Source organism: Monodon monoceros, unplaced genomic scaffold, assembly GCF_005190385.1.
Source record: "Monodon monoceros isolate NGI ecotype Baffin Bay Population unplaced genomic scaffold, NGI_Narwhal_1 Super_Scaffold_7, whole genome shotgun sequence".
Taxonomy (NCBI): domain Eukaryota; kingdom Metazoa; phylum Chordata; class Mammalia; order Artiodactyla; family Monodontidae; genus Monodon; species Monodon monoceros.
In genome coordinates, this window is record NW_021703784.1 from 73,905,377 (window position 1) to 73,922,749 (window position 17,373).

A 17,373-nucleotide genomic window follows, 5' to 3' on the forward strand; every position below is an offset into this window, starting at 1 on the left:
ATACCTTTTGCTGTGTTATGTAACATATTCCCAGATTCCAGGGATTAGGATGGGACCACCTTTTGGGGAGGGTGGCGTTATTCTTTCTGCCTACACATCTTACGATGGTCTTTTTAAAATTTATTTATTTATTTATTACCTTTGGCTGTGTTGGGTCTTAGTTGCTGCGCATGGGCTTTCTCCAGTTGCAGCGAGCGGGGTCCACTCCCCGTTGCGGTGCACGGGCTTCTCACTGTGGTGGCCTCTCCCGTTGTGGTGCATGGGCCTACTTGCTTCACATCATGTCATGTGGGATCTTCCTGGACCAGGGCTCAAACCCATGTCCCCTGCATTGGCAGGCGGATTCTTAACCACTGCGCCACCAGGGAAGCCCTATGATGGCCTTTTTAAATGGAGCTAAGAACATGGTCACAATTGACATTGGGGTCTAGCTGCTAGCTGAATGGCACTGAAAAAGAATATGGAAAAGTGAGACTATATTCAGAAGGAAAGGACTAAGTGTAGATGGCTCTTACTCATTGACTTAGTGAAAATCACTAGGTTCTTTTTTCAAACTTGTTTTGGCTATCATAGATCTTGCATTTCCCATATAAATTTTAGATTGTTTTGTCAATTTCTCTGCAAGAGTTTGCTAGGATGTTTAATTTAATTTATTGATCAATTTGAGAATGCCATCTTGACAACACTGTGTCCACCAATCCATGAACATGAATGTCTCACCATTCGTATATTTAAAAAAAAATTTTTTTTCTCAGCAGTTTTGTGGTTTTTACTTCAGATCTTTTACCTTTTTCTTTTTTCCTAAGTATTTTATCCTATGTGATGATACTGTATGATTGATATTGTTTTAATTATCAGATTGTTCATTACTTGCATATAAAGACAGGAATGATTTTTTCCATATAATGATTTGGTATTCTGCAACCTTGCTAATCACCTTAGTTTCAAAGTCTGCTATGTATGCAGATGGATGGTTTCAGTGGCTTTTGAGAAAGAGAAAACTACCACATCTCAATCAACTTAAAGTACATACAGTAATCATGGGCATTTGACATGCTTGCTTGGAGATGTTAAAGGAATACCTTAAATACCTTAAATATCAACCCAGATAGGTATACATATCTACCTACCTCTTACTGATCTGTTTATGCAGATATTATTCAAATCTAAAACTGACAAGGGTTACCTTTTCTTCTAAGGGCAGAGCATAATTCTTATCAGTGAAAATAAACAAGTTGAAATGTTGGAGCAGAAAAAGAAAATTCATAGCTTATGCCAATTCTTCTGAGGTACCAAGGATGATAGTTAGAACCTTTACTATAGTATTTCTCTAAGAAAAATCCAGACTAATAATAGCATTTCTTTTTTTTTTTTTTTTTTTTGCGGTACGCGGGCCTCTCACCGCTGTGGCCTCTCCCGCTGCGGAGCACAGGCGCCGGACGTGCAGGCTCAGCGGCCATGGCTCACGGGCCCAGCCGCTCCGCGGCATGTGGGATCCTCCCGGACCAGGGCACGAACGCATGTCCCCTGCATCGGCAGGCGGACTCTCAACCACTGCGCCACCAAGGAAGCCCAATAGCATTTCTTTTTGGAAAAGAAACATGCTTACCTATAAATTATTTAAGATGTAGTAAAGATAAATTTTTGTTAAACAGATGGCCAAAGCCAATTTCTTATATAGGAAAATGTATATTTGTACCCTGTAAGGCAGTACAGCATTTATAACAAAACTATTAATTACATTCCAATCAGTGGAACAAAAGTATCACATACAGATGTTTTAAAAAACATGCAGCACGTCAGCAAAGGGGCTGTGTGGTAATATACAACTCTTTGTTACCATAGAAATAGTTTAATGATTAGAATGAAGACGTAGTGATTTAAGCATTTTATATCTCAACATGATAGTTACATATAAGCATTTTACTGCTTGGTTTTATTTTAGTAATTTGGTTGGGGAGTTTGGGTGACATATCAATCATTATAATGCTTTCCTATTTAAATTATGAATTATGGGAAACTGGCTCTAGGCTAAGTTTTCATCAGGAACTGATTCATAACTTTGAGGAAGATTCCTGGAATATGTGTATGTGTGTATACATTTTTTTTTAAGTAGTCACTTATTGGTTTCCTATTATGCATCCAGTCTCCCCTTTTTCCTTCCCCTTCCTAACACTATTCCTAACATTGAGTATCACCCCTTAGCCCATGCAACCCATGTGGTTTTGAGGAAACACGATCACACCCATGGAGGCAGGCCATGATTGGCGGGAATGGCATATCCCACTGTTCCTAGAAAGCAATTCATCAGCACAGCATTCTTGGTTCAACAGTAAATAAGCATGGTATTTGGATATAAACTGCTATTAGAAATAGAGCATTATCCCCTAGATGTAAACCTTTTGTTTACACTAATCCAAGCTGTAATTCTCTAAGCTGTAATACAGATAAAATTGTTCTTTCCATACTAAAACAGAAGCAAGGACGTGCACAGTTCTAGGATAGTATGCTCTGGTTCTATATCCATTCATCTATTAATGTTCCTTTTCTTTTCTGCCTTGGAAAAATTAATCATGTTGAAAAAGTCAAAAATTATATTTCTAAAATATAATTCAATGGCTTCGCTATCCTTTATGAACAAACATACCACTAATTCTCTAAAACTTAAAATTGAACCTGTCTATAACTACATATCTTACCTGGATAGTCACAGATATTTCATTCTGTAATAGAAGGAAGTGATTTTTCCAATGAGGAGTCAAGAGATCTATATTCTAGTTCAAACTCTTTAAAATTAACATATATAACATACTGCAACATAACACAAGATTTGTGGGAAGGAAGAGCGAGACAGTGGTTCAGTTTCCTTTCTGTAAATCAAATGAGCTGGTCTGTTTAATTTACAGTCCCTATTGTACTTGATATTTGAAAATTCTAATTTAGGGCTCAGACTGTGGCCTTGTCATCCAAAAGAGCAACCAAATTAAAAGACACAGCAATTCTTCTATTTTAGCTTATTATATATTAAAAAACTCAAAACACCAAATATGTTATAATACATGTTACAAATGAACAAAAATCTACACAGTTTATGGCAATGTATCATATAGAATTACCTTGCAATATTTTTATGTTTAAAGTAGACCTTTTTAAATACAGTACTTACATATTTCTCTTTCATATATTCATACTTGCCTTGGTAATTTGACATCTATATAAATCTTATGATCATTCTTTAATAAATACAAAAGAATAAAAACACCTATGAAATTTGGACAAACACATTACCACTATACTTTGTTATATTTAACCCATCCAGATTCTTAGTTTAACTCATTCAATTACTGCAAAGATCTTTATAGAGCTGAATCTGATACTGTATAATAGTACATCACTGCCCTCTGATGGTACCACTAATATATAATTTTAAACTCAGCAAGCAAAAAAAACCCAAAAAGTATTATAATGTAAAACACAGTATGTTAATTTTATAAGCTACAGAAGTAGAAAATAAATTAGGGGAAATTCAATGTTTTCTACAAATATTAATTTCTTAGTAAGTTATAAAAATTTACAGTGTTCCTTCATATAAGCCCTTCAAATGATTTTTCAAGATTTTCCCTGATGATCAGTTTAAAGGCACTAAGTCCATAAGTTTAAGCAAAAGTCTTCACATATAATGAAATAAAGAGATATAAGGTTAATCGGCAAACTATAAATAGCTAGGTCATTTTATAAAGGAGGGAAAATACAAGTGCAAACTTTAATATCTGAGATGTATGCATAATTTTTCCATGCAATATATAAATATATATTCACTATTTAGGCCCATGTTTTAACTACTAAAAAACGGCAAATCACCCACTGTCTGCAGAAGAGCAAATGTAGGGAAAATAAATATTTAATGAAAGGTCTGGCCATTTTCTAAGTCTAACAATCAAAAGCATTTTCAATATTCAATTTTGAAAAAGCACTGCATTTAAGAGCACTAAAATTATGAAGTCTGAATCTTCATTTATTCAAAGAGAAGAAATTAAATTGAGGATGTCCGCTTGACTGCAGATATTAATTATTGGCAGTAGACTCTTCCACTCATGTTATGCTTTATGAAACTGTCCACTAGAAAAGATAAAAATATAGAGAAAAGTAAATTTTGTTTAAAGTTATGTTACTATATTCTAGTGAACAAACAGATAAGAGAGAAATATAGGCTATACAAGTGTAAAATGATCTTTGTGAGTAGCAGTGATTAGTAAAATTTTACATTATAGTATGAAATAAGATACATGATGGTATAAAAATATAAAGAAATAAAACAAAATATCTGGGCAGATAAATGAGTGGTAGCTAGATTCCCAAATACCTGATAATCAGTAAAAGAAAAACAAAACATCACAAAACAAGAACAACAATGAAACTACAAAATAAAAATAAAGAAATTCTTGTTTGAGGCAGGGGAGCGAAGAAACGGTATAAATTATTAAATAATGGTCTGGCAAAGTCTTTTCCTTGCTTAACTTGAGAAACTATTCCATTTGGTGTTCTGTTTAATCAAGTTTATTAAATCTGCAATAGTAAGTTCTGAAAAAGCCATTGAGATATTACCAGAGATATTTACCAGTCTCTAAAGTAGTGTTTTCCAAGTACATTCAAGGAATTTTTTTTAACATATTTAAAAAAAATCTTTACTTAAAGTTTGAAAATTAAGGATTAATCCAAGTAAACTTGCTTTTCTTTATTTTAGAACTTCTTACAGACTTAAATAGTGTGCCTTTTTTAATCTCTAAGAAAGGAATTCAATATATAACACAATATTCAGGATTTTTAAACATTTTTACCATGGGATTCTATTTTCCACAAAATATCTCTTAGGACTAGTGTTACAAACACTAGAGCAGTGATTCTCAATCTGGTTTGACATCAGACTCCTTGGGGAGCTTAAAAATCCTGATGGCTAAGTCCCACTCTCAGAGATTCTGATTGATATAAGGTCAGACCCAAGGTTCAGTCTTTTTTGAAAGCTCCTCATGAGCCACTGCTCTAGACATCTGCCACCACTCCTCTACTAGTATATCCTGAACTGATGCTAGTTTGTGTCCTGATGCTATCATCACACTGACTTCGTAAAATAAGTTCTGCCTTTCCAGAACACAGTGAGCATGGCCAATGCCAAGTGTCCCAGGAAGAGGCAGCTAGTCAGGAGATGAATATGTGGAGGGCATGAACACAGGGAAGGACATGTTTTCCTCACACTATGAAGTCGGGTTAGGAAGAATCTAGCTATACCACACAGAACACTCAAGGCCAGCCTATAGAACAGGCCTGACAGCAGCCCCTAAAAGAGCCTAGGCCAAAGGGTTTGAGCATTAAAGTTACTCTTTAAAGTTACTCCAAAAATTTATTTTGAACTTCACTTTATGCTCTCAATGAGCAATCAGGTGGTCAAAGAAAAAAGGTACTAAATTTAACACTGAGATGTTTTTCATTTTGAGCACTTCTGAAGGGACCAGAAGAAATATAGGGCCTAATTTATTTTTAATCTATAGGCTTCAGGGCACAGAAGCTTTGGGTTTAATTAAGAAAGCCCCTTTCTCCCTTAAGAGTTCAAAAGCTGATGTTAAATTTGTTAGGTTACAACATGTTAAATAAGTACCTTCTGACTATACATAAAGTATCCCTTTTGTAACATTATATGTGACTTCAAGTCATTCAGAACTTCTATTTCTTCTACTATGAAATAGTTGATCTCAGCATCATTTTCAGTTCCATAATTTAATTTTCACAAATTCTTTGTCTTTGAGAACTCTATATGAAGTAAACCTGGTGACACAGATCTTTATCTCAACAGAATATTGAAAGTAAGCATCTATACTTCTGATAAATATCTGACCTTGTATCTTCCAACTGTTTTACTTTACATTTATTCTATTCTATTATGGGGGTATATTAAAAAATAAATAAATAAATAAACACAATGGTCAGTTATTTACCTTAATATCAAAACCAATTATTTTATATATTGTTAAAAGTTAACTATAAAAAATTATTTTCTTTTAATTTCATTTATTAAATGAGATTAGATGAGGTAACATATAACGATAAAATGCACACAGATAAATCTTATTGCTACGTGATATTCCTGAGTCAGAATCATGTCTGCTCAGGATGCTCCTGAACTGCCTGCCCCACAACTTGGGGTGGTACGTACATATATGTATTTATACAGATAGTTTTGAGAGCAAAAACCAAACCAAATGGAGAAGACAGAGAATCAGCTAAACAAGTGCTCATAAATCACTGACAAACTAAATATAAATGAAACTCAGGACATTGTCCTTTTCACAAATACCCTTGAGAAATGTATTTCCTTTAAAAATGGAACAAAGAAGAAAATCTTAATATCTGAACCATTCGCCTCCTGAGCTTTAACATGTAAAAGAAAACCTTTATAATCCTGCTAGACTGTAAAGATCCCCAAGTTCAGGGACGCTGTTTAACTTGTCCATCATTGTATTTCTAGTGTCAAGAGCTACAACTGCTGCTATTGGGATGGGCATGTGTCAGACTCACCTGTGTACACCCTATTGTCCAAATTAACATTAACGTAACTATGATAATGAGTGACAATGGGAAGCTCAAAATCTCAAATCATTTAGTGAAAAAAACTCAGAGTTTGAAGTAGTTTACAGTATAATCCAATTTTCTAAGATTGAAGTATATGAGATTAGAAATGATGTCTGTCAAAATGACACTGAATTTGGGTGATTTTTACTTTCTTCTTTGTGTCCTTCCATTTTGCCTAAGTTTTCTACACGTTTAAGATTGCCATTAATCATATAAGTATAAAGTATTATGATATAGGGTTGAGATAAACAGGAAAAGTCTATTTTCATTTTGGGAAAAAGAAAGCAAATCTATTCCAATGAATGTTGGAATGTCCAAATAAGCTGACACTTCTTCCAATCTATATTGTTCATGCTTTTAAATTAATTCACAATTTTCTGACAATCCATTTCCCGAGGAAATTATTGAACGGATTGCTACTGGAGTTTTGAAAAATTCCAGGTAAATCAAACCTTAAGTAAATTTTAATACTTACCCTAAGGCCACCTTCTGGTGGGGGTCCAGATGCAGCCATTTCTTTTTCTATTTTTTCCTTTTTCTTTCTCTTTTCTTCCACAGACTGAACGTTCAGAATGCCCCGAGATGCAGCCTTCAGGCAAATTATTAAGGAGTGTAGAAAAAGAACAAAAATTAATTTCCTGTTACCAAAAGGTGTTGTTTGTTTTCTGCCTTTTAGGTTTTTCTTTGGAGGTGGGGGGTAGGGGATGGGGTTGGTCTATTTTTGGTAACAAAGAATTAGACTATTTCTACAACAGCTTTACGTACAACATATGATTTCTTCATTGGGTATTTTGCAACCATACACATTTCCCCCCTAAAGTTACTTCACATCTGTCAGTGTTTTATAATGCACAGTCGTTTCATCTCAAGGAAGAATGTTATTAAGATTCTTCCTTGGCATCTCCCATAACAGAAGACGTGTATAGAAATTTTCATACATTAAATGACATAAATGCATTAAACCAATTTATAGAAACAGAAATCATTTTGAAAATGTTTTCCTTTAATTTAAATTTCTAAGATATCAGATACCATTTTCATTAGAGAATACTACTAGTAATAGACATCTATAGAGAACAAAACGCAAATTTAATTATCTAAGGTAGAATTTTATTTTTACTCTCACCTCCTTCTGTCTTCTTTCTGCAGCCTCTGCAAGCTTTGCTCTTTTTTCTTCCTAGGAAAAATGTGTAAGAAATATGGTCTAAAATAAAACCAAACATTATTCTTGATATTTTATACTTTTATCTTATAGGTAATATAACAGTTTACAAAAATAGTACTGGCCCCAAATGTCCTATTAAGAATGCCATTATTTATAACATTTATAAAATACTCAACTTTCTGAATTTCATTCTCCCAATCAATAAACGTTCAAGGACTTCCCTGGTGGCACATGGTTAAGAATCCGCCTGCCAATGCAGGGGACATGGGTTCAAGCCCTGGTCCAGGAAGATCACACACGCCGCGGAGCAACAAAGCCCGTGCGTCACAACTACTGAGCCTGCGCTCTAGAGCCCACGTGCCACAACTACTGAACCTGCATGCCACAACTACTGAAGCCCGCATGCCTAGAGCCGGTGCTCTGCAACGAGAAGCCACCGCAATGAGAAGCCCGCATACCTCAACGAAGAGTAGCCCCTGCTCGCCGCAACTAGAGAAAGCCCGCGCACAGCAACGAAGACCCAACACAGCCAAAAATAAATAAAATAAATAAATTTATAAAAATTTTAAAAAAATTTAAAACTCTCCAAATAAGCACATGATGAGACATACATCTATATCATATATATACATTATATATCTCATACACACATACACATACACACACAGAGTGGCCTATAAAATAATCTATTTGCTTTTTCAAAAAAGAAGAGCTTACAAGCTAGTCAGGGCAATAATAAAACAAATGACATTTAATAATACAAGCAGGGAAATACACGGTTTGGTACTGCCAATTAAAAAGGAGTTTGGGGCTTCCCTGGTGGCGCAGTGGCTGAGAGTCCGCCTGCCGACGCAGGGGACACGGGTTCATGCCCCCGTCTGGGAGGATCCCACATGCCGCGGAGCGGCTGGGCCCGTGAGCCATGGCCGCTGAGCCTGCGCGTCCGGAGCCTGTGCTCCGCAACGGGAGAGGCCACAACAGTGAAAGGCCCGCGTACCGAAAAAAAAAAAAAAGGAGTTTGAAGCAGGCTGGTATTTTCGGAAGAAGTTCATGAATGAAGTGAGTGAATCTTATTGAGTAGGACAGGAAGGACTAGAGGAAATTTATGAGATGTACTGTTCCATGTTGGGAAACCGTGAATATTATTTTTCTATATCTATATTATTCATAATAATAAGTTATAAATTATGTAAATATATGACAGTAAGTAGCATTCTCTTGGGAGCTGTGTTAATAATTCCCCCATTTTCCATACCACAATACATTCATTCATTCATTTCATCCACTGGATAAATACTTATTGAGCAACTATCATGCCTCAGGAACTTTTCTAGATGCTGAAGATACAGCAGTGAAATAATACAGATAAATGTTTCCACCCACATGGAATTTACATTCCAATGAGGACAGTCACATATAATCAAATAAATATACATCTGTCAGACTGAAGTAAGTGCTTTAGGGAAATATAAAGAAAAGTATGGTCAATAAGAAATGGAAGGATGGGTGGATGGTAGCGTGGAGGATCTACTTTATGTAGGGTGGTGAAGAAAAGCCTCAAAGATAAAGTGACATTCAAGCAGTAAGCAATGTGGTTATCTGGGGCGGGGGAGGGGAGGAAGGGCTTAACAAATGCTGGCAGATTGGTATTTTATCAATAGCTAGATAAACAAAATTAAGAACATTTAAAAGCAACAGTAGCAAGAAAGACAAGGTGAACTTTCTCATATCAACTTCCAGGTCATTTTTAGTATTTATGATCAAATAGCTGAAGAGTTAATGTACTTCCCTAAACAACTCATTTCCTTCAGCGAATTTTTAGCCAGATACAAGAGAGGAATTTAGGTGTTCCGTTATCAACTTCCTGTAAGGATTATTAAGGTAAAACTGCTGTTAAAAATTAGAAAGCTACAAAAAGTATAAATGTATTATACCACAAACCACCTAGTTAAATCTGAAATTATCCAGATAAATAACGAATACTTTCTAGTACAAGTATGTCCCAAATATTGCATGGAACAAACCTACGTATCTTTTAAATATATTGTTTATCTGAAACTTCAAAGTTAACTGGGCGCCCTATATTTTTATTTGCTAAACGTGGCAACTTTACAAACTGTACACTCGGTACTACATAAAATACTTCAAAAAAAAACCTTAAAAGTGATAAAGACTAAAGGTAAGTCATTAATACAATATCCAATAAAGCGCAGAAATATACGAGACTTTATTGATCACCTTCTTTAAACAGCTGGTACAAACAGGAAGATGCACATCTCCTACAAGATTAAACACTTCAGTTCCGGGAGAAAGAAGGATTTCTTTTCGCACCCTAACTCCATCTACCGCATCGCCAGGAATGGCCGCCACATCGCACCGTCCACGTGCGCCTGCGTCCTACGAACTGCCAATTCTGCCACCCGGCTGAAGGTAAAGAGACGCTGGAGACGCCTTTAGAAAGACACCGACGCGGCGGCAGCAGCCCAGGTCCGGCAGGCAGGACCTCAAGGTCACTCGGAGCACAGCCACCATCTCCGCCACCAAGGTCCCCGTCGACGGGCTCCACGGCCCGTGCCGCCGCTTCCAACGGCCAGTCCTGGGGCCGCAGCTCGGGGCCTCCGGCGCGCCCCTCCGGGAACAGGTGCTCGCGGCGCGGGCGGGCGGACGCGGGGACGCTGGGAGGCGGTCTTACTTACCAGGTCCGGCGAAGGAGGCGCGGCCTCCGTGGGACAGGGAAAACACAGCCCCATGGGGATCGCAGCTGGGGGATTCTCCTTCTGCGTCCGCCCCAGACCAGGCCGGGCGAACTGCGCGATCAGACCCGAGTCCCAGTTATGCGGTGCTCGCTCCGCCCTCAGCGGGCGGCTTGGTGACTGGGCGGCTCGGCTCCCCCCGCTCCTCTGCCGCAGCGCCCCACCACCGCCCCGCGGCTCCACCCCCGCCCCACCATTCCTCTGGGGCTCGGCTCCGCCCCCCTGATGCCAGACTCCACCCTGGTCGTGCCTGGACCCCACCCCTGAAGCTAGCCTCCGCCCCACTGAGGAGCCGCCCCACCCACACTTCCAGAGGCTCTGCTAGGACCGGGCCTTGATCCCAGGAAACACCTGCTGAGGGCGACATGCAGAGGAGAGGTGGAAAAGCTTGGCTATGGCCTCAAAGCTAGCCCAGTTGGCTAGCCCTGTATAAATGAGTGACAAGACTCTGGATAGTTTATGCTACCTCTTTTGTGAGAAGGGACTCTGACCTCCAAGAAATTAAAGCCAAGATTTCAAGTTGATGTCAGCCCCCTTTTTGTAAGTGCCACTCAGTACTACTTCAGTTAAGAGGGCAGAACGTGAAATCCATCACTGTGTTTTAGAATTGAGCCTCATGAATGCACCTTTAGTTGAGTTTCCTATTAGTTTCTGGTGCTTTGGATTCATTTATCCATTCAAGAGTAATAATAATGTTTGATATATTCAGAAATATTTACATTGAATGCTTCTCAAATTTTAATAGGCATAAGAATCACCTGGGCATCTACTTAAATGAATTAACATAAGAGTTAACAAATTTCACAGCCAAAATGGATGTATCATTGGAAAATTGATGCAAGCGTGCAGGGTTCTTCATCTTAATCTTCTGTTAACAGTTTTATGAAGCCACAAAGTTTTCCTTTAGAATTCTTTAATTTCTTACCCAGTTCAGTGCTATGGTCTAAAAATTATCAGAAGCCTGCACCTGTCAAAAAAATCCTTTCTATGACTCCTCTTGAAGATGAAGCATTTTTTGCAAGAGCATGGGAGTGAAATAGTGACCATATGTAAATGACAAAGGACTTAAAAAGACATGATTGAAGATCTGATTACAGTGCAATTGACAAAAAAACTTGGTTACTGCTGTGACATACAACAATTCAAGATAATTACTAACATTATGGCTGTTAACATTTTACTAAGACATAACCAGATTTTTAGGAGCTCCATATAATTTCCAGTATATCTATATTAATAACATTTACCCATACAATATAAAATAAGGTTTATCAGCACTCATTTGATAATGCTTCCCATGTAATTTAACATACCAAATAAGCCTATTTGTTTAATATTTCTCTTTCTCAGATGCTTCAGGTATCCTCTCTGAAGCATCCTAGAGTTAGCTAGAAGTCAAAATAACTTCGATTAGAATTTGATATTTGGGAAGCTTTTCAAAAGTATCAAAAAGGTTTCAAAATACTTGGTCACATAGGATTGTATGTCACAGTGGAACAATACTTAATTACTTAACCAGTGACAATAAAAGATTTCAAAAGTAAATGTCAAAAGTTGTAACAGATTACTGCTTAAAGGTAAAGAAATTTTGCAGTCAGTTATCCAAAGGAAATCAATATTTTAAGAAAACTTTGTCTTCTTAATAGAGAGAAAGCCAAATTCAGGTTTTGTACCACTTTACCTTTCATAATAAAATTAATTTACTCAATTAAATTGATTCTAATCTTTATCACTCCTGACCACACATAGAATGCCTTTCTAAAGATTCATTTTTTTTCCCCTCACAATCTCCTACAACTTTCTATATCCACATTAATTTGTCCCTTATTTTCTTTCCCATTTAGGAATAACCAGCTTTAGGACAAAATTACTTTCTTTTCCCTTAACAAAACGCATTTCCATTCTTTATACCTTCTTTTTCCCATACAAAGATGTTTTCCTTATTAATTTTTACTAGTTTTAATTACATATTTTAATTATTATAATTCTTAACCTTAAAAAACTTAGTTTCTAGTGAAAACTAAGGAGTAAGCAATTTATGAACTTGTACATTAGCATTTTGTAGATAGGCAAACTTGTGAATACTATTTGTAGTTTCTAAAAACAGGTGATTCCTTAAAGAAAATGTCTCAGTGTGACACCAAACATATTTATTTATTTATTTTGAATTTTATTTTATTTATTTGTTTATGCATCAGGTTCTTATTAGTTATGTATTTTATACACATCAGTGTATACATGTCAATCCCAATCTCCCAGTTCATCCCACCACCACCCCCACCACCCCCGCGCCACTTTCCCCCCTTGGTGTCCATACATTTGTTCTCTACATCTGTGTCTCTATTTCTGCCCTGCAAACTGGTTCATCTGTACCATTTTTCTAGGTTCCACATATATGCGTTAGTATACGATATTACATATTTATTAATAGTCCTAAATATCTTTAGTTTCTCTGTAAAAGGAAACCTATGTTCAGTAATTAATATTTCAGTATCTTATTTGGAAATGATCTGGATAGTCAATGAATTGCCATCATTGAACTTAATTTAGCAGTTTCAAGTTACAAAAAAAAAAATCTGGAGGACCTATTTTCGATAGATATACTTAAAACATAATTATTCCTAAAGAGTTCGCTTAAAATTCTTATTTAATTTACTTAAAAGTTTCATCATATCAAGTTATTTTTCTTGCTGACAAATTTTGTAATGGGGATAAAATCTTATCTGATTTCTAGTAAACCTAGGTACAATAAAAATATTATACTTAATGTTGATGACCCTAAAGAAATGTCTGTATTAATTAAACCAACAAACTGAAACTTGTTTTCATTCATTTAAATTAAATCTATTTCATTTAATCTATTAATTCTAGATCATGTGATTCTAAAATTCATTTGGGTTACTTTCTTTTATATTTCTGAGTATTTATATAAGCACTTAATTTCCTTTAAGCCAATTAAATAGAGTCCTTTTACAAATTAATATTGGCAATACCACACCTCGACAACACACATATATAAATATATACACACAGACACATAGTTTCCACTATGTGGACAGAGAATATAGGCAATATGTTATAGTAACTTTAAATGGAGTATAATCTTTAAAAATATTGAATCACTACATTGCACACCTGAAACTAATATTGTTAATCAACTATACTTCAATAAAAAACAAAACAGAACAAAACAAAACTCCTAGGACTGTTTAAAGATTTTAAATATTTTGTTTAAACACAAGTCATTATAAATATACAGCAGAGGAAATTTATTTCCCCCTATTATTAAATCATAATTCTAAATCTCTAAATAAGTTGTAAATCCAATTGTAAAAATTTAAACATGAATACATCATTTTCAAAGGCTTATGCATATTATTATTTGTTGAAAAGAAGCAAATCTCAAATTACCACAGAAAAGAAAGTGGTAGTAAGATGGTATTTAATAAAATTCTAGACCCTGTAGCTTGGATGTTAAATGGCTGCACTGTTTATTTTGCGGAAATGGCAGAGCATTGTCTTTATTTTTCAAACGAAGTCAAATCACAAAATGCCACTTGATGTTAGAAATCTGCATATTTTGTTCTGGCATGATTTCTTCCATACAGACTTCAGCTTTATGTCCACTAGAAGAGATTAAAATACACAAAGAAAAATAAATTCAATCAAAATATACATAAGGAAAAGTTTATACAAACTGTAAGTCCTCTGGGAAAAGTCTCAGAGAGAGAAGCCTTTCTTATACAAAAAGAATTGTATAAAGAGCTAGAAATGCTATTCTAAATTAAAACAAGGTCACATTCAGATAGAAGCCAGATATGAGAAGCACTATTATCAAATAAATCATATTTGGGAATAAATATGACATAAACTTTTTTTTCTATGAGTCAAGCAACAAATGCTACAAGTAAAAAGAATTTGCAGAAACCAAAACTAACAATCAGGAGAAAGGGTAAAGGCATTTCTGAACATAATGGATTTGCCAGAGATGTTAAGCATAAGGATTTTTCTTCCCAAGTCTTATGGTATGTGATTGACTGGGAAGGTATGTTATACACATCTATTGAGTGTTTAAAGTCTTGAAATGACCCAAAATGAAGTGAACAAGAGGGACAAATAAGTGAAAATGGAAAGATTATGTATATCACTATTAGGAAGAACTGAACCTTAAAATAATACTTCAGGATAATTTTAATATGCATGAATATTATAATTATATAATTAGGAGAAAACTTTTGTTATAGAGATTTTAAACAGACAAAATGAAAACAAAATCTACTTTTTCAAACTTTTCACAACACAACTGAGTGCTCTAGCCTCATCCTGCATCTTCTGTTCTACTGGGCACAATCCATGTTAATAAAGGACTTGTACGTATGGACTCAGACCTTTATTTTCATCCCAAACCATTTAAGATGTACAAAGTAGTGTTATTCTGTGTGGTCTGGTTTTGGTGCTAATCTTACATTCATTACTACTTTGCAACAAGATTAGTAGAGAAATTGAGAGTAAACATTTATGTTCGTTTATAATAATTTGATATTGCCATAACATTTTGATTGCATGTTACAGAATGATCAGTCCACAATGGTTTGGAAATTAAACCAAACAAAATTTATCTTAGCCCACATTTGAGAAGCAGGGAGAGCCTGAGCTTAAATAGGAGGTATTATATATTTTGGTCAATATATAGAAGAAACACTAGGATAAGGTATACTTTGGACCTTTGAGCCCCTGACGTTCTTTTTTTCGGGAAAAACATGTATTTTTTCCTTTACAGAATATCAGAACTTTCACGACTGCCTAGTACTGCCAAAAGAAAATATCTGGATGTTCTGAAGATAACTCCATAATTTTTGTATTAACGACAATGAATACTAAGTACCAGATTGAGCTCAGGCTTTTCAAGGATCATGCATTTTATTTTTTATATTTGTATTTATTTGTGAGACATTTCAGTTGTCTCTGAAAGCTCAAGTGAGTTGGTGGGATAATTGATAAAGAACATTTTGTAGATATTTCTATAAGACACATCTGGTAGCTCAAGAAAGAAAAAGGAGCTTTTTAATGGAATGCCCTAAATGGTGTGGTATTAAGGGCAAGGCACAAAAGGAGATCAATGGCACAAGATATCAGCACTGGAAAAGGGATAGAAAGATTAACCAAACTAGGGCTTCCCTGGTGGCGCAGTGGTTGAGAGTCCGCCTGCCGATGCAGGGAACACGGGTTCGTGCCCCGGTCCGGGAGATCCCACATGCCGCGGAGCGGCTGGGTCCGTGAGCCATGGTCGCTGAGCCTGCGCGTCCAGAGCCTGTGCCCCGCAACGGGAGAGGCCACATCAGTGAGAGGCCCGCGTACCGCAAAAAAAAGAAAAAAAAAAAACCCACAAAGCACAGATTGGGAGAAAATATTTGCAAAACACATAAAGAACTGGTATCCAAAATATACAAATGACTCAAAACTCAACAACAACAACAAAAAATTAAAAAGTGGGCAAAAGGTCTGAACAGACACCTTTCCAAAAAAGTTATACAGATGCAGATAAACATATGAAAAGATTGTCAAGAGTACATATCATCAGGGAATTGCAAATTAAAACGATGAGATATCACTACACAACTGTCTAAATGGCTACAATCTCCAAACACTGATAACAAATGTTGCCAAGGATGAGAAGCCACAGAGAACTCTCATTCATTGCTGGTGGGAATGCAAAATGATACTGCTACTTTGGAAGACAGTTTTGCCAGTTTTTTTCCAAAGCTAAACATAGTTTTACCATATGAGCCAGCAATTGTGCTCCTAGGTACTTCCCCAAATGAGTTGAAAGCTTATGTCCACACAAAAACCTGCCCATGAAGGTTTATGGCAGCTTTATCGATGATTGCCAAAAACTGGAAGCAACCAAGATGTTTTTCAATAGGTGAAAGAATCCACACAATGGATTAAAAAAATGTTATCAAGTCATGAAAAGATATGAAGGAACCTTCGGTGCGTATTACTAAGTGAAAGAAGCCAGTCTGAAAGACTACATACTGTATGATTCCAACCATATGACATTCTGGGAAAAGCAAAACTATAGAGATAGCAAAAAGATCAGTGATTGCCAGGGGCTTGAGAGGGGTGAGGGAAGAGGGAAGGGATGAATGTATAGAGCACACGAGATATTTAGGGCAGTAAACAATCTCCTGTATAATATTGTAATAGTATATAAAATGTGTATGTGTATATATATATATATATATATATACACATATATATGTTTGTGCGGGGGAGTGTCTATCAGCTTTATTGAAGTATAGTTGACCTGCAATAAACTGCACATATTTATTTGAAGTGTACACTTTTAAATGTTCTGACACGTGTACACCCATGAAACCATCACCACAAACAAGATAATACATACATACATATAAAGAGGCTATTTTCCTGATCAAGAAGAACCGATTCAGCAGGTGTATACTTTTCGCCCTTTGTCCTGTATCTTTTTCTTTTGGAACGTGGACACAATCTCTACCTATGTAGACGCTTTTATGAGACAATGAGAATAAAAATCATGTGAAAAGTGTGAAGGATCAAAAAGACAGAAGGAACCTGAGACTTCTTCGATGATTTTTGAAACCACCCTATCAACCCTAGACTGCCTAGGTCAGGAGTTCTCCTTTGGAAGAAAAAATACTCCTATTTGGTTAAACCATTGCAGTTGAGTTTCTCTTATAAGGAGATGAAGTTAGAAGTTCCTAACTGACATAGCTATCCATTAGCTGCACTTATAAAATATTTTCTTTCAAAAAGAAAACCAACAGAAAAAAAATCTTAATGATCAGAAAT

At 36.0% G+C, this 17,373-nt stretch overlaps 1 protein-coding gene across 1 annotated transcript; it reads right to left on the reverse strand.

Annotated features, from left to right (window-relative positions):
• Positions 1–1,706: 1,706 nt before the first annotated feature.
• On the reverse strand, positions 1,707–10,673 carry SVIP (small VCP interacting protein). Its single transcript, XM_029207060.1, has 4 exons — positions 10,486–10,673; positions 7,751–7,801; positions 7,100–7,213; positions 1,707–4,119 (listed from the first exon to the last, which is right to left on the reverse strand). Exons 1-4 carry the CDS (start codon positions 10,537–10,539, stop codon positions 4,105–4,107), a joined length of 234 nt encoding a protein of 77 aa, XP_029062893.1. The 5' UTR covers positions 10,540–10,673; the 3' UTR covers positions 1,707–4,104.
• Between the last annotated feature and the right edge of the window lie 6,700 nt (positions 10,674–17,373).